Genomic DNA, 23,504 nt, shown 5'->3' on the forward strand with positions numbered 1-23,504 from the left:
GTTTTGATATTATGCTTTTGTGTAAGAACATACTTCAAAAAAAAATTTAATTATTTAACCGGTCATTCAATATATCGGTTGTCATCTCATAAAGTTTAATTTTATTTCAAATTAATTATAGAAATATATCAATTTTGTAATTTAAACAATATATATCACAAAGAAACTATTTTTGGACGATAAGGTAAAAATTGTAATCAGCTGGCGTTTGACAGGTTTAGGACATTGAACGTCATAAAATTGATAAATCATCAATCATGAAATTTTTTGTAAATATAAAACTATAATTATTTATTTACTCATCACATATGATCATCCATTTAACTTAACATGAATAAATAAGAATGTTATAGAACATACGTTCAATTAATAAATTTGAAGAGCTTCGAGTATGTTACCGACTTAAATTACATCTTATATCTCGTTGACACGGTACGTTTAATTTGTTAAATTATTGTGTAAGTATTTGAGATTGAGAATTCAGATTAGACGCGAGACTATGCCGTTATTAGCGGCGAATAGGTGAGAACTACGGAAGATGATTCCAGCGTCCTATAATTAGATCAGTAGCGTATATAGTGTGTGGGTGTCGCATGTATACGCTGAAACGGCGCCAGAACTGTGGAACGTAGATACAGGTGTCGTTTGCGTTGCACCGAAATGCGGTTGCATTCGTGATCCGTAAAATATTATCGTAAACATAGTATATTATTGAATTGAGTGCATAAGTGTCTGGACTGTTTAAGTGTATGTATTTGATTGTTTTTATCGTTATTTCACTTCAAATAATAAAACAATTAAAGAAAAGCAAATTCAGTATGTAAAAATAATAAATTTATGAAAAAAAAAAATAACTATAAATAACATTTAATATTAATTATTCATAAATAGTAAGCTATTTGAAACTACTACAAATGTGTAAATAGAATCATTTGACAGAAATCATTGTGATGTAATAGTGCATTATTCGCTAGTTATTCATAATGTGCAATACATAATGGCTATATTTTTAAGTATATTAATATTTCAGAAAGTATCACTGTATGTATTACAATACAATTCTGCATTTAATTAACCTGTCCGACATTAACAATTATACATAATTAATTAACATTTAAATTGAACTTAATATATTCCGCCGAAAGTAGCTTTTTATATAACATTGATATAAATATATAATTCAGTTCGGTTCATTGGTAATATCAGTGTGTTGGTGATTGTGATAACAAACCAAAGTAAATTTTAATTTTGAGTAGGTATAATAATAAAATTTGAGATTTAAAATTGTTTTATCTGGAAACTTTTTTAAGAATAATAGTCTAAAATTTATTAAAATTAGATTTCTCAGTGGTTTAATTGCTCCCTTAAGTAACAATTTATTGTTCTAATGCCCAATTTATAGTTAGTTATATTTTCTGAAAGTACAACAAAAGTCTTTAAATAATTATTTCAACAGGTGCGTGATATAAACTCCAAAATGGTTTCGGAAGGTGTACCTGTAGATCTTTACATTTACGACCTGACTAATGGACTGGCTTCCGTTTTATCACCAACTATAATAGGTATTATGTTTTACATTTTATTTTAAATATATAAATATAATAAAACAACAAAATATGTAAACAAAATTTATTTATTAACAGCAATTTTTATTTTATAAGTAATAAAACTACTGAAAAATACATTTTTTATGATATGAAATATTAGTTAAAAGGTTTTAAATGTTTGAAGATTGCTTCATTCCATTAAATTATTATTTTTTTTTTATAATTTATCAGTGAATTTGTTTATCTGCAATTTATTAAAATTAATAGCTATGATCTGTAGAAATACTTTCTTTAGTTCTTTAGTACTTCAAGTACATCAAATATCAATCTACCTACTATTAGCAACAATTTGAATTTATAAGCTTATGTTGTAAAAAAATGAATGAACACTTTTTTCTAAATTGTCATTGTTAAAATAGAATTGTTATATAATTTATTATGAATAACATTTTTTAAAACCTCATAACCCACAGGAATCTATTACCCTTAGATCATTAAGTAATGGATGGAGCACGCTGGCAAATGTTCTAACTAAACTTTCTGCCGATTTTGGTGCGGGGAGGGTAACTCACACTTTGAAAAACAATCACACATTCACAAAAATAATTTGTGTCTTTACAAACTCAAACTAATACAAAATTGGCAGACTAGCATGTTTTTGCACACATACATCGATTACACAGAAAAATCTCTGTACATATACGTAATAATACAATCGGTCTAAAGGGATGTAACCATATCGATATTACAAAAATAATAATTTTGTTGAAATTAGAAATAACATTAATATTATATTCATAAAAAATACTACATAGGTCATTTGTAACGTTTTCATCATTATTATATGCATACGAAAAAACAATAAAACGCCATTTTATTTGTATTTGAATATGTATTTATTCAACACATCACATATTATATTCAATAAAATAAATATCGGTACAGTCTTTTTTTATTTCTGTACCGAGGTGTCGCTACAGATATAATAAAAATTGTAATTCGATTTTTTGTAAATCTGAAATATACGCAATATTAATACATACATATAAACAAATTACTTAATAGAAAGGTTACAAGATTAACATTACAAAAAAACGGCTAAGTGCGAGTCGGACTCGCGCACGAAGGGTTGCGTACGATTAAAATGTTCTGCCAGTTAAAAGTAGCCGAGCGTAAATTTTAATAAATATATACAAGATTTACAAAATAAACATTATACTCCTTTTTAAGCAGTTGTGTAAAATTGTAATATAATAAAGATTAATTCTCATCTCATTTCAAATTATATTTAGAAAAATATTTTTTTATCGACGTTCAAGTTAAAAGCAGTCCGTCACTAAGAGAGTCGTAAAAATTTACGACCTTTTAAGCGACGAGTTTTTAAATTCAACTCTATCACTAAGTTCATAAAGATTAAATTTGAATTTCTCTGCAAGATAGTCTCGCTACATCAGTTTATAGTCTCGTGGGGAGTGCGGTTCAATATCGCGTTCTAAATTCAACTTTATCGCTTAGTTCATAAAGATTAAATTTGTATATTTTTTCTTCAAGATAGTCTCGCTACATCGCTTTATAGTCTCGTGGGGAATGCGGTTCAATATCGCGTTTTAAATTCAACTTTATCTCTTAGTTCATAAAGATTAAATTTGTATATTTTCTTTCCATGATAGTCTCGTGAAGCCGCATCAATGATCGAGTAAACACATGACTCGATTATTTGTCTTGATCATATCGCTAAACGATACATCGACGATTATTAGAAATTGCATTTAATTAGAAATGTACGTTAAAAAAATAAAAAAATATACACAAATGAAAGGTTATTCCATCTTTTTTAATATTCGACATGTTTGAATTGCTTCTGCAAGACATGACAGTGCAAAACGGCATTTTTAGCGGAGCACTCGCAGACGTCCTTTCGATGTTTTACGAATACGCAGAGTGTTCGTAATCGATTACGCAAATAGTTTTTATGAAAGCATAAGATTTTTCGATTCGAATAATCTTATACCTCGGCAAAAGGGGAAACGCCTGCGTGTGCTATCCATTACTTAATGATCTAAGCTATTACCTCAAAACAACTGTGACCTAGTTGTACATTTTTAGGTCACCTCTAATGAGAAGCTTAGCATCTATTTCAATTATTGTTTTCTTTGCTATTTATTGTTGAATGTCATAACTAATTTTATAACCATTTAGTGTTTGTTTGTCTGTCTTTTACATTGCTATGCAGCAAATGTATGGTATGATTCTAGACAGTTATGAGGCTAGAGAATGATATATCGCTTTTTACTGTAGAAACATCTTCTTCTCATGGCAATTTCGTTTGATGTCGCGCTCAAAGCCGCGGGCGAAGTTTTGATACTTTTACAGGTCCTTCTAGACAATTTGTGTATACAAATTTTAAAATGAATAAGAATCTTGGAATTAAAAGATGCTGTAAAAAATTAGATATTTTGTGTAAACAAGCTCTATACAAAACTCTTTATCATGTTAGCAATCAATGAATCACCGTAAAATTGTGTTTGGTCATTATTCCGTATCAATCGATCTCTGTAGAATATTTTTGATACTTAATTTTCAATGATGTAATTTTTTGTGTTACAGGTCGCAAAGTCGAAGGTGTTTGGCATACGTCAATCGTGGTTTTCGAGCGGGAGTATTTCTATGGAGCGTCGGGAATCACTAGCTGTGCTCCTGTAAGAATCGTTCAATTATTTTACTAGATAGTAGATAGAGGCATCATTATTTTGACTCATTGATTTTATTAGTGTTACTAGCGGTCCGCCCCGGCTTCGCCTGTGGTACATATTTCGCAATAAAAGGTAGCCTATGTTCTTTCTCAGGGTCTATAGATTATCTGTGCCAAATTTCATCAAAATCGGTCCAGAAGTTTATGCGTGAAAACCATACATACATACATACAAACCTTTCCTCTTTATAATATAAGTATATATATACAGTGGTGGACGTTTAATTAGAAACTCGTAACACGATGAAGTAGTCATCAAATTCATTTAACATTTACGTATTAATGTATTAAAGATTAAGTATTATTTCGTATGTAATAGAACACCCGTTTATCTAGTTTTATAAGACAATGCTTAATTTTAATCAAACATTAGCTTAAATTAATAAAATTAAACAACTTTAAGTGAAACCTGATTTCCGAGTATTTTCAGTTTGGACAACAAATTAGAAACAGCATGCTTCGCGTGATCCAAAGTCAAAACCTGTTGAAATGCCGCCAATATTCTTTCTTCTACAAATATTTTCACCGTTTTTTAAACATTCTATCTAAAAGTTCCTGAAAATTAATTTGCTTTACAGTATAAATGGTTAAAAGTAGGGATGTAACGATACCGATACCGATACCGATATATCGGCCGATATATCGGCAAGCCGATATATCGGTATCGCCGATAATAAATCAACCGATACCGATATTTTTTTATTAAATTCTTTCTTTTCTTTTATGTTTTTGCATTGTATTCATTCATATTGTTTTATTTCTGTTTCTGTAATAGTGTTAAGGAAGAGCGGAACCTCCTGACACAAGCATTTTATTTGCTTACTAGGAGTGTTCCAATCACAAATTTGTTTATGTAAAGGAAATAAATAAATAATTTTGAATTTTTTTAATTTTTAACGTGATAACATTTTTAAAATCGTTTTAGTCGGGTGACATGTTCATAAACTTGTGTCACACCAAAACCTCACGAGCGCGATCGCAGGTATAACGAGAGAGAGACGGACCGATCTCCCGTTTCATCTCGAGCGCTGCCACTGCATTATATTATCACGTAAACATCTCGATCGTAAACCTACTTTAAAAACAACCAATTTTTTTGATATCAAATAATTCAAAAATCCGCGCCCAATGAACGATGCGGGAGGCCGCCCGCGCGTGCGCACTTTGTTTTCTGAAAAAACTCTACCAAATTTATAGTAAACTTTTATTAGGTACTGATTGTATGTGTATTACTTAAAGTTTAACTGACTTCGTAAAATAATAATACTAAAATAAATGGTTTTGTTGTTTTTTGATTTGGCATTTTTATTTAAAAGAATACGATTAACAGTTGTCTCTGTTAAATGTTGGTAACTTTTTATGCATAATTCACTATTTGTTTTTCTACCAAGCCATCGATATCGGTATCGGTATCGGTATCGCCGATACATTACTACAAATATCGGTATCGGTATCGTATCGGCAAAATCATGTATCGTTACATCCCTAGTTAAAAGTATGATTTGTGAACAATCAACAAGAAAAATAATTTTAAGTTTATATTTTGACAAAAACTAGAGTTACAGGAAAATTGCAAATCATTTAGAGTGTTCGATAAAAATATATTCAATGCTATAGTTTATTTAAAAGAGCATGGTACTTCCGAAAAAGTGCCTAGAAAAGCTCTATCATGAAAAACCACTGCACGCGAGGATAGGCAAATGATACTTTTGGCAAAGATGGATCCATTTAAAAGTTCAAATTCTATTATAAAATTAGTTTTTTCCGAAGATGAACTTCGCAATGTGCCGATGAGATCGGTTCGCAGGCGGTAATTTGAGGCAAAATTTTTTGGAGAGACGCCAGGAAAGTACAGCTTCTTACAAGGAAGGGAACAACGTGTTTCATTTACTTAGAAATAATGCTAGTGGACAGTACGCCAGTGAAAAAGTTTTATTTTGGGATGAAACTAAAATTAATTTAATCAATTTTGATGGCAAAGGATACACGCGTCGTTAAGTTAACCAGGCCTTAGATAATAAATAAACAGTTAAGCATGGCGGAGGAAACATTATAGTATGGGCATGTATGGGGTTGTTTTTAGATTGTTATAATCTTTATAGACAACAACGGCTTTACAACGTCGTGCCTTAGATTGTATGAGATTTTAACACGTTTGCAAAAACATATTTTCTAATAGAATTGGAACCTTTAAATGGATCCATCTTTGAGAAAATAATTATTTGCTTATGCTCGCGAGCAGTGGTTTTTCATGGTCGAGCTTTTTTAGGCACTTAATCAGAAGTACCATGCTCTTTTAAATAAACTGTAGCATTGAATATCTTTTTATTTTTATCAAACACTCTAAATGATTTTATTCTTTCCTGTAACTCCAGTTTTTGTCAAAATGTAAACTTAAAATTATTTTTCTTGTTGATGGGTCACAATTGTTACTTTTACCCATTTATACTGCAATGCAAATTAATTTTCAGAAACTTTTATACGGAATGTTTAAAAAACGGCGCAAATATTTGTAGAAGAAAAAAATAATGTCGGCATTTCAACAGGTTTTGACTTTGGAACACTCGAAGCATGCTGTTTCTAATTTGTTGTCCAGACTGAAAATGCTTGGAAATCAGGTTTCACTTAAAGTTGTTTAATTTTATTAATTTAAGCTAACGTTTGATTAAAAATAAGCAATTTATTATAAAACTAGATTAACGGGTGTTCTATTACATATGAAATAATGCTTAATCACTAATACGTTAATACACAAAAGTAAATAAATTTGATGACTACTTCATCCTGTTACGTGTTTCTAATTAAACGTCCACCACTGTATATATATATATATATATACAGTGGTGTAAGTATATATATATATATATATATATACATATATATATATATATATATATATATATATATATATATATATATATATATATATATATAGATATTAGATATGCACTTTAATGTAGGTAGTATACAGAAAATAGGTAAGTAGTAGTCACTAGCTTTTAATGAATTTAAATAATTTTTAAAGGAATTCTTCACTCGGGTTAGAAGTTAGAATAAAACAGTTTTTTATTGACAAAATTTAAACAATACTCGATGTATACTAATTAATAGGTAAAGCATTCTTTGAATGCTATTCAATTACATAAATTTTATTCAACATTGGTATTGTTCAATGAGTGATATAAGAAAAAATACCTACCTGTTTATGTCTATTATCCAACAAGGATACAATACAATGGAATTATCATATTCAAATTAATTAATCTTATATATAAAAATGAATCGCAAAATGTGTTGGTAAGCGCATAACTCGAGAACGGCTGAACCGATTTCGATAATTCTTTTTTTATTATATTCCTTGAAGTACGAGGATGGTTTTTATGTAGAGAAAACGTAAATATGTACCACGGGCGAAGCCGGGGCGGACCGCTAGTATTAGATAAAACGGAGAATAACAACCTAACCTACCGAACTGTCCGACCATAATAAGTGTATAAATTAACATAAAAAAAAATCAACTTATTTCCAATAGGTAACAGACATATAATTAATGAACCATTCAATACGTAATAACAATGAAATAGATTACATAACTCGGTAGCAATTAGGCAGTGTCGAAATTTGCCTCGGTACAGTGGTTAATGCGTGAGCGTGGCCTGGGTTTGATTCCCAGTTCTAAGAAAAAAAAGGGTGTGCCGAGCACACGTTTAATAAGTGAAACTTCTTTACCAAGATTCAAAATCGTCGCTTTTCTTCACCGAGTGACGGTATTGCCACATGATGCGACCTAGAATTTGTACTCTCATCGCGCCTATAGAAGTTTATCTTCAAAAAAAATGTCTATCGGGCAGGACACAGCTCTGGCTGATCACCTAGATGTCCCTGAAGAAAGTCGATCAGTAAATAGATGTATGCACAATGCATTACCCCACTAGGGGACACGGGATTTTTAGACAGTGCGCGCACGAGCAACTTTGTCTCCGCAACTATTTTGTCTCCGCAACTATTTTGTCTCTCCCACCTATGGGCTAGTATGAAAGTGCGCGCACGTAGCGATGCAACTCCCCATACAAATTGATGGGAGAGACAAAATAGTTGCGGAGACAAAGTTGCTCGTGCGCGCTAGCTCTTAGATGCGAGATGATTGTCGTATACTAATTACTTACATGTTCCACGTGCTATAAATGCACTGACGGTTAAACGTACACATGTTTTCGTATTTCTACGTGTGACAGTGTGTTGGCAGTGGGCGGGGTGCATGCAGCCAGCTTGTATAGGTACCTACTACGATGTAGGCAGTTTTTTACGTATAAGTTCATGGACATTGTAATTTCAAAATGAAGTGGTGGAAGTTGGAGTGGGGTAGAGGGAACTCGATCACTGAAATATAGTTCAGGGTGCAGAAGATATGGACGTTTTAATGTGGAGTGGAAACCTCAAATAAATCTGATTTATAGATGGTCAGTTTGAAAACGTAATGGACGTTTGAAGCATTCCCACCCAATTTTAGGCCCCATTATTATGAAAATTTGTTTTCTTCCTATCCTCATAACGTCAAGAATTTGTCTGGTTGTACTTTTCCATCCAATCTACGTAAAAAAAGACGTGTGGCACTCAGGGACTGCCGTGGTAAAGGTATTGCATAGCATGCCTTTAAGCCACACCTCCGAGCCCGTTGGAGTGGGGAGCGTGAGGTTTTTTCGTTACGGAATTTCTCGATTCGGTCCCCGCGCTCAAGGCCCGCGATAGAAGCTATGCAATAGCTTAATAATACAATCATAAGGTATAAACAAGGTTCTATGTTTGATCACAATTCCTACATCCACGTAGTGTTCGGAAGATCGCGATTTCTTATTTGAGTTCTAGTAGTAAGTCTGCCTAGATTGCAATAATCCACACTGTAACATCATAAATATCGGCACACAGCACCAATTTCACTAGAAATATGCAGTTAAATTTATCTTGTAAACGTGGACATTTCTCTACAATGTTATTCATCGTATGGGCCAATTATAGATTACTGATATCATCATGAAAGAAAGCACAGTGGAATGCCTTTTTTTTTTTTTTTTTTTTTTTTTTATAGTGGGGAAATCTTCCAAAGATACCCACGGCCCCCGGGGAAGGAGCCGTGGGTTATGTCGGATTCTTACCGACTAAAACCCCACTGTGTTCCGTCGAGCCGCTTTAATGATGGGGCCGCGGGTATTTGTTGGAATTCTTCCGCGACCCCCTCGGCGGCAGCCCATCTCCAGGCCAGGCGCAAGCCAAGAACAGGAAAGGTAGTTTGCCTGCTCTTCCCTCCCGTTGGCGGCATGAGCGGAACACGTCTCAAGCCGCCTCACCGCACCGGACGATGGATTACATTCCCCGTTCCACCGCCCGGCGCCCTTCGTCAAGGAGGCACGTTGCGACCGTGTAAAGCGGCCGCAACACGGCGACGACGCCCAATAAGACGTCTGCGCCGGATCGGGTCCGCGTGAGGATCCCTCTCGCGCACCCGCTCTGCCTCCTCTTTCTGCGAGATCACGCTCTCCGAGAATGCGATCACCGCACGCCAGGATCTGTCGCCATCCACCATTGCACGAACAACGGAGGGTAGAGAGAGATCCGGCCCAATTATCGCGACTAAGCGAGCACGGGGCTCGGCCCACGCGGGACACACGGCAAGAGTGTGATCTGCCGTGTCCTCCAGGCAGGCACACCAGTGGCAGACCATGCTGGGCTCCCTCCTCGCGACTTTACACAGGTACCGCCCGAAGCAGCCGTGCCCGGACAGTATCTGCGTAAGGCGGAAGGTTATGGCCCCGTGCCGCCTGTCGCACCACTCTTGGAGGACTGGACGTATGGCCGCAACCGTCCTCTCACCCGCGCTGGGCTCCTCGAGCCGGCGTTCCCACTCCCGGAACCGCCGCTCGGCAGCCTCGACCCTCCACTCCTCTACTTCCTCGTAGGAAGGGTTCACCCCTTGTGACCTAGACGCCGAGACGCGGCGATACACGTCCGCTAGCATCTCGGCGTCCAGATCCCATGGCGGCGTTCCGGCCATTACGCAGGCAGCCTCAAAAGACACCGTGCGGTATGCCCTAACTACCCTGAGCGCCATGACCCGCTGCGGCCTCCGCAAGAGGGGTCTGGTACGGGCGCTCAGGGTGTCTGCCCAGATGGGGGCCCCGTAGAGGGCCATGGAGCGGATTACGCCAGTGTATAGCCGGCGACACCCACCCCCAGCACCTCTAAGGTTTGGCAGCAAACTTCCCAGTGCTCCGGCCGCCCCTACAAGACGGGGGGCGAGGCGACGGAAGTGCTCCGTGAACCTCCATCGGCTATCCAACACGATGCCTAGATATCTCATGGTGGTGGTGACCCTGATCGCTACCCCATCCACCCGGATTTCTGAGCCTGCGCTATGTAGCCTCCGGCGACCGGGAAAGAAGATGGCTTCGGATTTCTCCAGCGCCACCCGTAGTCCCAACCGCCGGATGCGGCACACCACCTGCTCAACTCCCGTGGTAGCTAATAAAGCTGCCTCCTCGTATGTGGCCCCACGCGCAGTCACCAGAGTATCGTCGGCGTAACAAGTTACGCCAACACCACAGTGGAATGCCTACGCGACGGCTATTCCTGTCCGCGTATATATAAACAACTCATTCAATTTCTTTTGAAATATGAGTTATTTTCCTGGAATATTACTTCAGAGAGGTACTTACGTGTTACTTTCATCTCAGATTAGATATTTGTTGATGCAAAAAATTAACTCGATTTTTTTTCCACTTTATTATAACTAAGAAACTAGAAAGTAAACATCAAAGGATATAATTACATTAACATTACTGCTTATTGAAGAATTAGCCTTGTATATGTATATGTATTAACAGATTTTTAAAAATACCCTGATGTTCTACACATTTCTGAAGGATTATGAATTATGATGGAAAACAATTGAAACTCTACACACATGTAAATCTTTTGTAGTTGACAAGGGTCCATCTAGAACATAAAATATCGAAGCCACTATATTAAAAAAACTTGGAGAATAAGCAAAGAGATTACAAGCCAAAGTTATAATAAGTTATCGCTACAAAGTATACGCAAAAAATTGTTGACAGGAAAGTAATAATTATCAATTTGTTTGTTGGCACGCAACATTTACATCTCGACTATGCCAATAAAGGCCGGGTAATAATTCGTCGTATTGTCATCATTAAATAGCGATCGATGTTCTCGATTTCGGCATTGTTGATGATATAAATAAATACTTCGTCATCAACTGTCATGTAATCGATGTGTATAAACAATAGATAAATGTTGCGTGGAAGGTTTTCTAGTAGGATTTCTGCGTAGCGTAGTGTAACTTTTGTCTAATGACTTCCTTAGACTACAAGAGAGGTGCTAGAACTCTCCTTAAATTGCATTATTAATCTTGACAAAAAATATGTACGCTAATTAATGAATCTCCTATTAGGTCTAACCAAATGGACATCTTTAGCAACTTTATCCATACAAATGCGGATAAATATGGTCGCCGGATGGTTAGCGCTACCACCGCCCATGAACATTTGCAAAGAGTCGTTTGCAGACCTTACGTCTCTAATTTATCTATACCAATGATATTGACGAAAATTAGACGGTATAAATGTAATAAAAGACGAAATGTTTAATGTAACGTCAATTCAAATAGTTATCCTCCTCAAGTCTTGTCTATTTCGTTCTCAAGTCTATAGTTCTAAACTCTTTGTAGACTGTACAAAAGACAAGCCTATGCTTGTGTCTAGTACAGTCTACAAAGAACCGAATTTGAATAGCACCAGTTTGTTTCCAAGGATCAAATAATATTGGTGCTTGTTATTGTTTCATCAGGCTGTAAATTCTTGAGCGGGCGAAGCGCCAACCTGACGATTAGGAAATAAACACAACGTCTTTACGTCTTTCGCGGTATTCCGAGTTGCTCTTAATTTATCGTTTATTTCATCCTTTTGCGTCTTTGATCTGTTATGAATATTGTTTAAGGAAGCGTTTGGAAACATTAACCGGGTGAATGAGATGATGTAATTGTTGTATGGTTAATGGATGACTGTATGTCTTCTAATTCGTTTGTATAATAGTATTGCGATACTGAACTCGTCACTCATTTTTTTTTTTGCATTATGATAATAATAATAGCTTCAAAATATATCGTTCCCATAGTGGTGACTAGATAATATTTCAAGCGTTTGTGTATAAGTATGTAAATTCAAGACGTAGCGCTGAATAAAATACAATTTTTTCATACAATTTTTAAATCACTCAAATTTCCAAAATTAAACTAATTTTAATTTTATTAAAAAATAGTTAAATAATATACTTACTTCAAAAAATGCTGTTTTAAAATACTTATTTTGGTGTCGGAGGCCAAGATCCGCTTGAGGTCGTTGCGCCGTCGAAGTAAGTAAGTAAAATATTCACCAATAAATTATCACATACAGTTCCACTAATTAAAATATACATCAAACGGGAATGCACTTCTGCACGTCCATCTTCGTTATGCTCTATATTCCAAGCCGGGAATAGTTATATTTTGTCCTTTTCACACTTGTGCTCTGAGATATGGTGAAAGTATTGCTGTTTCAGCTGACCACTTGAAATGACGGAAATATGCGTGCAGGTGACTTTTTGTTTTATGCGGACATGTGGGTTATTTTTGGGTCGGTATTTCAGGAACCGCATTTAAATCGAAGAAGAAATGTTTTGATGATTATTATTTATTTGTATGCAAAATGCTCAAAAAAGACCACCTCAGAAGTTTCTAATCCATAATTATTTATTAATTACTTATAATTAAGCCTGTATTAATTTCACTATACATATCTATAGAAAACTAGCAGTCCGCCCCGGCTTCGCCCGTGGTACATATTTACGTTTTCTACATAAGAACCATCCTCGTACTTCAAGGAATATAATAAAAAAGAATTAACGAAATCGGTTCAGCCGTTCTCAAGTTATGCGCTTACCAACACATTTGGGATTCATTTTTATATTATTAGATTATAAATAACATATAATCTAAGATTTATTAATGTAATGTATTATTTAACAGGGGAGCACGCAGCTGGGCGCACCAATGCAAGTAGAAAGATTAGGATCTACCTTTGTACCCTTTCAAGTTTTCAACGAGTATATAGAAGGACTCGCTACTTCAACGTATAAGTAAGTTTATCAATGTCACATTTGTAGCATTTTTTTCCCCATTTATTTAAATGTTTTTTTTTTTTGTGAAGTGAAACTTCTTTAAAAATATGTAATGACGATTCAAAAGTGCTTCTAGAAGAAGTCTAATTGAATAAATTAATGTTTGTTTTTGTTTGAGTTTGAATACCGTCACGTCATGAGGTACGGCGACGATTTTGGTATCTTTGAATCTTAAAGAAGTTTCACTTCTGACACGTGTGCTCGGCACACACGCTCTTTCTATCTATTATATTTATCCTATTATGCACGTTTAGTTTTGCTTGTAATAAATCTTTACTATCATTATGGTTGACGACGACGGACGACGCGGTTGGCGCAGTGGTAAAGTAATTGCCTACTGAGCCGACGGTCCCGGGTTCGATCCCCGGTCAGGGCAAATATTTGTGTGATGAACTCAATTATTTGTTCTTGGGTCTGGGTGTTATCTATATATGTATTTATTAAATATTATATTTATCGTCGCCTAGTACCCACAATACAAGCCTTAATTGAGCTTACTGTGGGACTAGGTCGATTTGTGTAATAATGTTCTATAATATTTATTAAAGTGAAACTTTTATTACATCGTCTCAAACTTTTTGGTCTGTGTAGCGCATGTCGCGTGTATCGCGGCTGCCGAGTAGGTATACCTACTCGGCAGCCGACCGTCACGCGACATGCGCTACACAAAGCAGTGTTCGGAACCCTTCGAACAGTTTCACTTTTACCGTGGTTTCATAAAACCACACAACATTTTTTTTTATTTATTTATTATGACTATAATTTCCAGCGGTTCCGCGTATCACCTCCTAGAGCACAACTGCAACAACTTCAGCGAGGAAGTTGCGCAGTTCCTGTGCGGTGGGCACGTGCCCAAGCACATTATATCGCAGGCTGAACGGGATCTACCGGCGCCTTTGAGAATGGCCCTGACGTCCATGTTGGGGCAACTGGTCCCGGGGGGCACTCAGGTGTGATGATGTAACACTATGTTATGTAGTGGTAGATATAGCTAACGCTTTCTATTGTGAACAAATTTCTTACAGATATTATGAGTAAAAATGTAGATAGGTTATTAGCTCTTCGGAAGTGGCACGTCAAGTGTGGCTAATTAACCACATGTTTGTTCGGTTGTCTCTTTTTCGCTCGCGATAGTTTAATCACGTCATCTTACTTTGACGTCTAAATAGTGTGTGCGTTCGAGCGCCCTTTTTGAAGAACGAATGTTTGCTGGTAACCTGTCTAAATATTTTTACTAATAATAATTGTATTATGTAGTGTCATGTATGTAGTAGCCGTAGATAAAACTAACACCTTCATATGTATATTTCCTTACAGACATAACCTGATAAGAATTTCCGCTGTTTTTAATGTATTGGTGTTAGGTAATAAATATACCTAACACCAATGATATAATTATTAGTAAAATGGTATAGATAGGCTAGGATAACATAACATTCGCACATACGATTCAATGACAAAGTGGGATAGCACGATTCAATTATCGTGAGCGAAAAAGAGACAACTGAAGCAAATTCTGGCTAATTAGCCACATTAACAAATGCCACTTCCGCAGCGTTAATATCCTATCTACACCTTTTTACTTGTAATATCATTGCCTAACGCTTTCAGTTGTGTATGTAGTAGCCGTAGATAAAACTAACACCTTCATATGTGTATTTCCTTACAGACATAACCTGAAATGAAGAATTTCCCGCGCTTCTTAGATCTTACTACTAGCTTTAATTGTTGTTCCATAAATATAACTAACATGTTCAGTTGTATATGTAGCCGTAGATAACCTAACACATTCTATGTGAAGAATAAGACATAACCTGATATGTTTTTCTCGCGTCTTTTTAATGTATGTAAAATTTGCTTTAATTGTGACAATTCCATAGATAAACCTAACACTTGCAATTGTGAATTTTTGGTGCTTTTTAGTGTAGTTGCCTAATTCTTGTAATGTGACGTAGAAATAGCCTGTGTATGTATATAATATAATATAACACTGTTAAACAAAACCTATTCTAATATGCAGAAATATCTATTTTTGTAATTATGACGAAGCTTGTATATTCAGCTCTTTCCGACCCAATCTGACCTATAACCATTTTTTGGCTTCCTTCTAGTGTAGCGCTTACTCTTATAGATCACCTTCAATTGTTTAAATATCCCTTAGAGACATCCTGTTTATACCTAGTGATAACTCTATTAAAAATAACCTAACCTGACAAACTGAATGAACACAATAATTTATTCAGTACAATCATCACGCGGCCAGACACGAAGGAAAGCACATGCGCTCATAATTATACGATATTTACCTAATTCGTCATACATTTGCATACGAGGGCACGTGCTGAAACATATGACATTGTCAAGTTTTAGAACATGTGCTTCAATGTATATGCTGACCATGTAAATAAACTAGCTTACCGCCAGCGGCTTCGCTCGCGTAGTCAAAGAAACGCCGCATAGTTCCCGTTATATAGAGACCTATCCTATGTCCTTCCGCAGGTCTCAAGCTATCTCTGTACCAAATTTGAAGTAAATCCATGCAGTACTTTTTGAATTTAGCCCGGACATACATACAGACAAACAGACAAAAATTCTAAAAAGTATATTTTTGGCTTCGGTATCTACAGTAGATCAGTCCGTAATTAGTTTAAAAAATAATATTGAATAATCTTCTTATATATAAAAATGAATCGCAAAATGTGTTGGTAAGCGCATAACTCGAGAACGGCTGAACCGATTTCGATAATTCTTTTTTTATTATATTCCTTGAAGTACGAGGATGGTTCTTATGTAGAGAAAACGTAAACATGTACCACGGGCGAAGCCGGGGCGGACCGCTAGTAAATAATAAAATTGAGTGGACAGTTTTGACTTTCGTACGATTTTATTATATGTACAAGTGACATTATGTCGAATTTGCGTATTCAATTGTAAGGTCTCAAGGTCTAGCCTCATTATATTCCTTTATCATATCAATGGTATTCCTCATTACATTTGCAATACTTGCGCATTTATAATAGGATTTATAACGTCATTCATACGTAGGTACATGCATATTTATAACGACATTGAATATTGAAATCGTAAGACTCAGTCATAGTTTTACAGGCCTTTTTTTACATCCCGTAACCACTATAAAGTCGTACTGGTAGACTATCCATGAAAGTTATCAGAAATTGAAGAAGCGTGTGTGCCGAGCACACGGCGTGTTAAAAGTGAAACTTATTTGGCAAGATTCAATCGTCGCCTTTCTCCATGACGTTACAGTATTGCCTTTTTACTCTCAACGCGCAACACCTTGAAATTTTACTCCCAACGCGCCTAAAGAAGTTTCACTTCAAAAATGTTATACCGCGTAATTTTTATTAATCGGTATTAGAGCCATATAGTAGTTTTCAAATCAATGAAAGCCTTGACTCAAATAGTCCCCGATTATTTGGTAAATTTGTAGAATGTTTCTTATGAATAAAATAAAGTAAATTTTACAGAAAACGGCTTTGCAAAATTCGGAAAGTAGAAATGAGAACGATAGTGGCCCAAGTCGTAGCAATGATCAATAAATGCTGTTGTAAGTTTTAATATTCCTTATATTTTATTCTATATACTAGTTTGTTGCCCCGGATCTAATCAAGAAATAGACTTTAAAAATTTTACAGAATATATATCTTTATGCGAATTTATATGTACTCTATCACCATAAATATCCACTTATATAATGTCTTTAAATGTCCTAAAGTCACCATATTCTTCCGAAACCGCTAAACCGATTCTCATGAAATTTTGTGTGCATATTTGGTAACCTACCTAAGTGATAAAAGCAAAACAACGTTTTCTGGGACTGCTAGTTATTTATAAATTTTCATAATAGTAGTAGATTGTTTTATAAATAATCATATAACGTTCTTATCGTCTGTTGTGGACTAATAATCTATTTTATATCGGCTATTGGATAATGAATTTTATACTTCTATAACAATGCAAACGTAAATATTTTAATAATATATTAAAATATTACAGTTACCATCCTTTTTTAATATAGAGACTCATAAAGTAGTGTAAATCATGTACAAATTCTTCATATAAAATATATAATAACATAATTAATTTTAGGCTCATATAATATTAAGTAGAGATGCAACGAATAGTTGTTTGGCCAGATACCGGATACCGGATGTTCGGCCTGACCACCAGCCGAATGTTTGGTATCCGGTCGCCGAATATTCGGCCGGCGGTATTTTGAGTTTGTAGGTGCGTGTCGCGCACCGGCACGCCGCCCGCGCCGTTCAGGTTTTGACTTGTTTCATAGTGAACGCTCGCGCGGTCACAGTTCTTGGTAGAGACACTTTTATCGTGTCATTCAGCACGAAACAATTTTGTTAAAAAAATTTAGTTAAAAATAATAAAAACCTTCAATTACAACTGTGTCTTTATTTAGATTATATTTATAAAATCTACCAAGTTTACTATCCGGTATCCGGCCTGATAGTACATTACCATCCGGTATCCTGCCGGATAGTAAAAAAGGGCAGGATAAGCCGGATACCGCATAGGAACCGAATACCGCATAGGAACCGAATATTGGGTGCATCTCTAATATTAAGATAATGAAGGCAACATTTAAAAACGACAAGTCCATTTTATTCCTATGTTTTTTAAATAAATAAAACTATCACGACTATGTTAAAAATCGAATATTTAATATAGTTTTTTCAGTGTTTCCTTAATGCATTATCTAATAAGTTAATTAATATAAGCATGAATAGTCAAATATTAAAAAAAACCTTGAAGTAATAACTTTTACCTCCATGTTAATATATAAATTCCTGAACCAGCATCTTACTTAGGAATCCAATATGAAATAAAACTTATTTGTTACTAAATATACCTATATATATGTGTACTGCAATTATTTTGAATAAAAATGCTAATTTGTGTAACGGTAGTGTAGATAAGAAAAGCAATTAGTTTATGTAGCTAATGTTATATGTTACATATTTGATATTTGATTTCTAAGTAAACCAGTTGAATTGAACCACTATTGAAGTATTTTTTTGCTTTAAAATCAACGGAATATCATGTTATATTATCAATATTCAATATAATTTACTATTCACGCAGTAGACAAGGACAGAGCTATGTAAAATGTATCTTGCATCTCTGTCTCACATTGTAATTGACTTAACTTTTAATAAGATAATATAACATGGTGCCCGACCCTTATAACGTTTTCCTGCATGATATATTATCTTGTAAATAAAATAATCTTTGTGCACTTATATATTATTATTTTTAACTATAAGTAATTATGTGTATAAATAATTTACAACCAAATTGTGTCTTTTTTACCCATCCTTCTAGGAAGTATCACTTAATTTGCAATGCAAAAATATATACTTACGTTAATAGCTCCTAATTTGAAAACAATGTGTATTTTTAAAGTTCATTAATATAAATGTTGAGACATCTAATTCATAATAAGAGCATATTTTCGTATAGAGCGTTAACATAATAGGGTATATGATTTATTTAATCTAATAAAAATTATAAAATCTGCCTGTTTTATTTATTCTTTCGGAATTTTGTCTCGTCCTAATGAGAACAATTTTAAATAAATGTCTGAAAAAAAATTCTCATTTAGTTCTAATAATAAACAAAAAAATAAAAATAGTAATGCCCTTTATAAATGTTTAAATTTGAAATTATTTTCTACTATTCAATAGATATTATTGTCCATATTTACAATATACCTACACAGATTACTAACCCAATAATAGGTAAATATTAGAAAATCGAATGTAAAAATGAAAAATATTCAGTACACCTTTTAAAATCATTAAAATAGACACAAATTAGGTATTATGAATATAATGTAATATAGAGTTAATACAAAATTATATAAATAAACTAGCGGTCCGCCCCGGCTTCGCCCGTGGTACATATGAAAAATAGATGTTGGCCGATTCTCAGACTTACCCGATATGCACAGAAAATTTCATGAGAATCGGTCCACCCGTTTTGGAGGAGTATGCAGACTAACATTGTGACACGAGAATTTTATATATAAGATTAATGCCTAAATAGAGCAAATAAAATAGATTTCTATCTATACCTTGATTAGAAAGAGAAAATCGCGGTATCAACCTGTCTCACTTGCGCATACGCAGTTAGCGCAAAGGACTGAATAACGAATCGATGCTCTTTGTCTTCGCAGAGAGAGATAGATAGTGTACTGCAATCTCCTCTTTTACTCGTAACTATAATAAGCTTTAATGATTTTAATAATATAAATACAAATAATGATAAATATATGAAGTTTAAGACTACTACTCAGCTATTAAAACATGTACGATACATACATAGTCTTTAATACAGCATTTATGACAAAATTAATTCATTGTGAAATTTGCCCTCTTAAAAAAATCATATGATCATAAAAATTAAAAATAAAGAAATAACAATAAGGAAGCTATCTATAAATTTTAATGAATCATGTCGTTTTTAATACGTCTATCATATTATGTATAGTTAAATAACTATAAACATACCGTTTATATTATCTGGCAACTCCAATAATTACCTTTATATTTTTTGAACGACGTAGAGCATAGTGTGTTCACTTTCACTAAGTTAAATATAACATGTGCATGTCAGTTGTCACTAAATACTTAGAAATAATTAAAATATTTGTCATAAATCTGAAAGAAAAAAATTTCCCAGTTCAAAAACTGTCCCTGCCTATTACAATATTTATCAAACTTCCAAAATTATTCGTATACTTATACGAAGTAGTTAATGCTAGAAGCATCTTTCTAACTTAAATATTATCTTAACAAGTATATTATATACAAATTTTATTCTATAGAATATATGATTTATCATTAATGAAAAAAGACTGATTGAATAAATGAAATGAATTGTTTACCCTAAAACAACAACAAAATACTTATAATAGGATGATATATTTTCTTCTAACAATTTCATCTGCGTTAATCAAATATCGCCAATTGATGTCAATCCGGCTTGAAGGACCAAATAATATACTGCTCCTATTAATAAATTCCTATACTAACTCTTTCGGTGTTTTCAGGCGGTGTACGCAAATGGAGTTCGCCACAGTCGTCAAGACAGTCCAGAATATCTAACGCTCAATAACCAAATCGAAGAAGCCAGGTAAATAAAAGATTATAATTTATTATTATTTCCACTTTTTCTATGAATTTTACTATCACACAATTTTATCATTTTAATATGTACTTTTACTAAGAATCATCCGGATAAAACGATACAATTTTCAAAAACTTTTCTACAGTGGCTCAGACGCCCTTTTCTTAGTCTTAGTAGTTTCCATTTTTTACTCGCCCTCAATACTTTCCTTATCCCTGACCCTTTAAAATCAGGTAACGAATTTGCAGAGACAAAAAGGGTGGTGATCGCTTACGATTAGGCAAAGTACTAGCTCGGATGTCCGCTTCAAAATAAAATAAAAATATAAAATACAAGTTATAATGTTTTCATACATAGGTATCGTCCAAATCGTCTGCAATCTTTACGCATTGCTGCTACTGGGTTCTGTGCGTTTATTTTGTTACTGCGATCATCGAGATTTTATCGAACGTTACATAGAAGGCTTCAAACGTAAATAATGTTTCAGTTTTTATTACTAGAGAAAATATGGATAGTTTCTAAAGACTGAAAATCACAAAACAATCGCTGTAGACCTCATTTCTTCTACTCTTTCGTAGTGTTATATTTCAATTTGTTTAACTAGAACTACCCTTTTATTAACGAAGGTAATATAAATTACGTAAACAGGAAGAAAGTATTCATTTTCTACTTCAAATAGCGATAATTTGTTATATATTACAAAACAATTGTCACGTAGGTCCAACGGATCGGATCACGTGGCGTCGCTCCGTGCTGCGGCTGCGGGACTCGCAATGATACTGCGCGCTGCGAACATTTACCGCGTTCTTCGTACCACGCCGCGTGATCAGTCGAGACCTTTCTAGAATGTTCTATGATTCGAAATTTGAAATTGTAACAGCTACATTCCATATTGAAATGTAAATAAACATTGAAAAGTGATTGTGCGTTGTTATTTGTAGATATTTTTTTTTCCAGTAGTTAGTTACATTTGAATTTAATCCAGTAACGAAAGGTATGGATGATAGATCAACTTCATTCAGCTTTTTCCTTACGAAATAAAAGCCAAAACTCAGTTATCAGCAGTTTGTAAGCACATACTCTGGCACAAATATAACCGTAACTATCAGTGAATATGAATCTAATAGGTATTCAAAAAAATTGGTTGTCTGTAAAGTCGGTTTACTGACGATAGTTGAACGTGACAACGGCCTATTGTGCTTCTTTGTCGCTCGTTCCGCGCTCTCGCTTGCACTTCAAGCCTACATGGAACGCCTCAGAGCGAGGTAACGCCGCATGAGTCATGTTTATTCGTGCGTGCAGCCGGCTATCGAATTATAAGACGTTGTCACGTCAAAAAGTTAAAGATAAAAAAAGCAATATCAAGCATATTTGAAAACCTATGAATGTTTTGTCATAGGATAGTGTCTCAGGAACTGGACGCAAAGAGGAATACAATAGCAGAGAAAGTGGCGAGGAAGGAACGGAAAAAGGAGAAGAAACGGAAGAAGCTGCGCGAACAAGGTGGCACTGGGGATGATGCTGATGGTGAGTTAATATAACTAGCTGCGCTTCGCGGTTTCGCTCGCATGGCTCCGCTCCTATTGGTCTTAGCCTTCCTTGATAAATGGGCTATCTAACACCGAAAGAATTTTGCTAATCGGACCAGTAGTTCCTGAGATTAGCGCGTTCAAACAAACTAACTCTTCAGCTTTATAATATTAGTATAGATTTAACTAGCTTTTGCCCGTAGCTTTGGATAAAGTTTCCAGTTAAAAAATAGTCTATATTACTAGCAAAAACCACATCTCCGTTGTGACATGAAATAAATATAATTAAACCAACCCCCTTTAATATTATGGAGGTGAATTTTTGTATAATATATTGTGTAACGATTAAAAAATAAGTTAAATAGCAATAGTAATTGATAAATATATTACACACTTATGATAGACAGACATGTAAAGTTTATTCAATTGAATCAGAAAATAATTCAAAGTTTACTGAATGCCTGGTGCATATTAATGCAGAGAAAGTGAATAAAAAAGGTAATAAAACAGTTTGAAAAATGTTTTCTATTTTGAGTATTACTTTATCTAATTTTAAAATTTCAATCTATTAGACACCAACTCTCTATGCGTAGGTATTTTATGTTAGCCCTTATATCTTAAACACCTATATATTAGATTATTAGCTATTATGAAATTATCGATCATTTCCTATCACATGCTAATCGATCTAATCAATAAACGTGCAAGTGCAAAACGTGATCATAAAACAAAGGTGACGATTGAAATCTTTATAGAACAACGAGCAACGCTAGACAAATGTGATCGACCTCGTCTATTTATTCCCTGATCAGTTGAACGCTCCTCAAATAGGCCGCGACTCGACACCCTATCGCCTGCTCCAAATACGCATATAATCTTACCATCACTTAAGAATTATAAAAATGCATGCACATCAAAATGTTTTCCAATTTATGAATGTATGGGGTATGCCATGGTTCGTGTTTAGATTGTACGATTATAAATATAATTGCGATGAGGCATCGTCCGCTGTTTTTTGGCACGTTGCCAAAACGGAGCGAACATGAGGCAGTTTCCTCGCGGCAAGAGACCTGTTACCATCACTTGGTGACTCGTGGCTACTTGAAGGTAGGTCAGGTGGTGAGCAGGTGGATTTGTGGATGGAGTTATTTTTGGCGCAACGTGGGCCGTACACGTGCTCTCTGGAATAGTTCGGAGTCAACACTATTGGGAAACCGTTCCAAACCGGTGCCGTGATCTATTTGAGGTGTCGCTCTCTTCCCTTCTGTCCAGTTGTCGTGCATA

The 23,504-nt window shown here is 34.8% G+C and overlaps 1 protein-coding gene across 4 annotated transcripts in view; it reads left to right on the top strand.

Moving 5' to 3' along the window:
- The first annotated feature begins 216 nt into the window (after positions 1 to 216).
- Positions 217 to 23,504, top strand: part of LOC149906703 (uncharacterized) — a 34,404-nt gene continuing 11,116 nt past the window's right edge. The window contains exons 1-7 of one of the 4 annotated variants that reach the window (XM_090104883.1): positions 217 to 432; positions 1,457 to 1,562; positions 4,155 to 4,246; positions 13,376 to 13,485; positions 14,297 to 14,477; positions 20,615 to 20,697; positions 22,091 to 22,218. In XM_090104883.1, coding sequence (XP_089961009.1) covers positions 1,478 to 1,562; positions 4,155 to 4,246; positions 13,376 to 13,485; positions 14,297 to 14,477; positions 20,615 to 20,697; positions 22,091 to 22,218 — 679 coding nt within the window. In that variant the 5' untranslated portion in view covers positions 217 to 432; positions 1,457 to 1,477. Of the gene's footprint in view, positions 433 to 503; positions 523 to 589; positions 748 to 1,456; positions 1,563 to 4,154; positions 4,247 to 13,375; positions 13,486 to 14,296; positions 14,478 to 20,614; positions 20,698 to 22,090; positions 22,219 to 23,504 lie in introns of those variants that run through there. The other 3 variants (XM_090104880.1, XM_090104882.1, XM_090104881.1) reach the window with 3 other exon arrangements.

This window comes from Colias eurytheme, chromosome 8, assembly GCF_061535395.1.
Source record: "Colias eurytheme isolate Ceu_HAF_F1 chromosome 8, ilColEury1 Martin Lab GWU primary, whole genome shotgun sequence".
Classification (NCBI taxonomy): domain Eukaryota; kingdom Metazoa; phylum Arthropoda; class Insecta; order Lepidoptera; family Pieridae; genus Colias; species Colias eurytheme.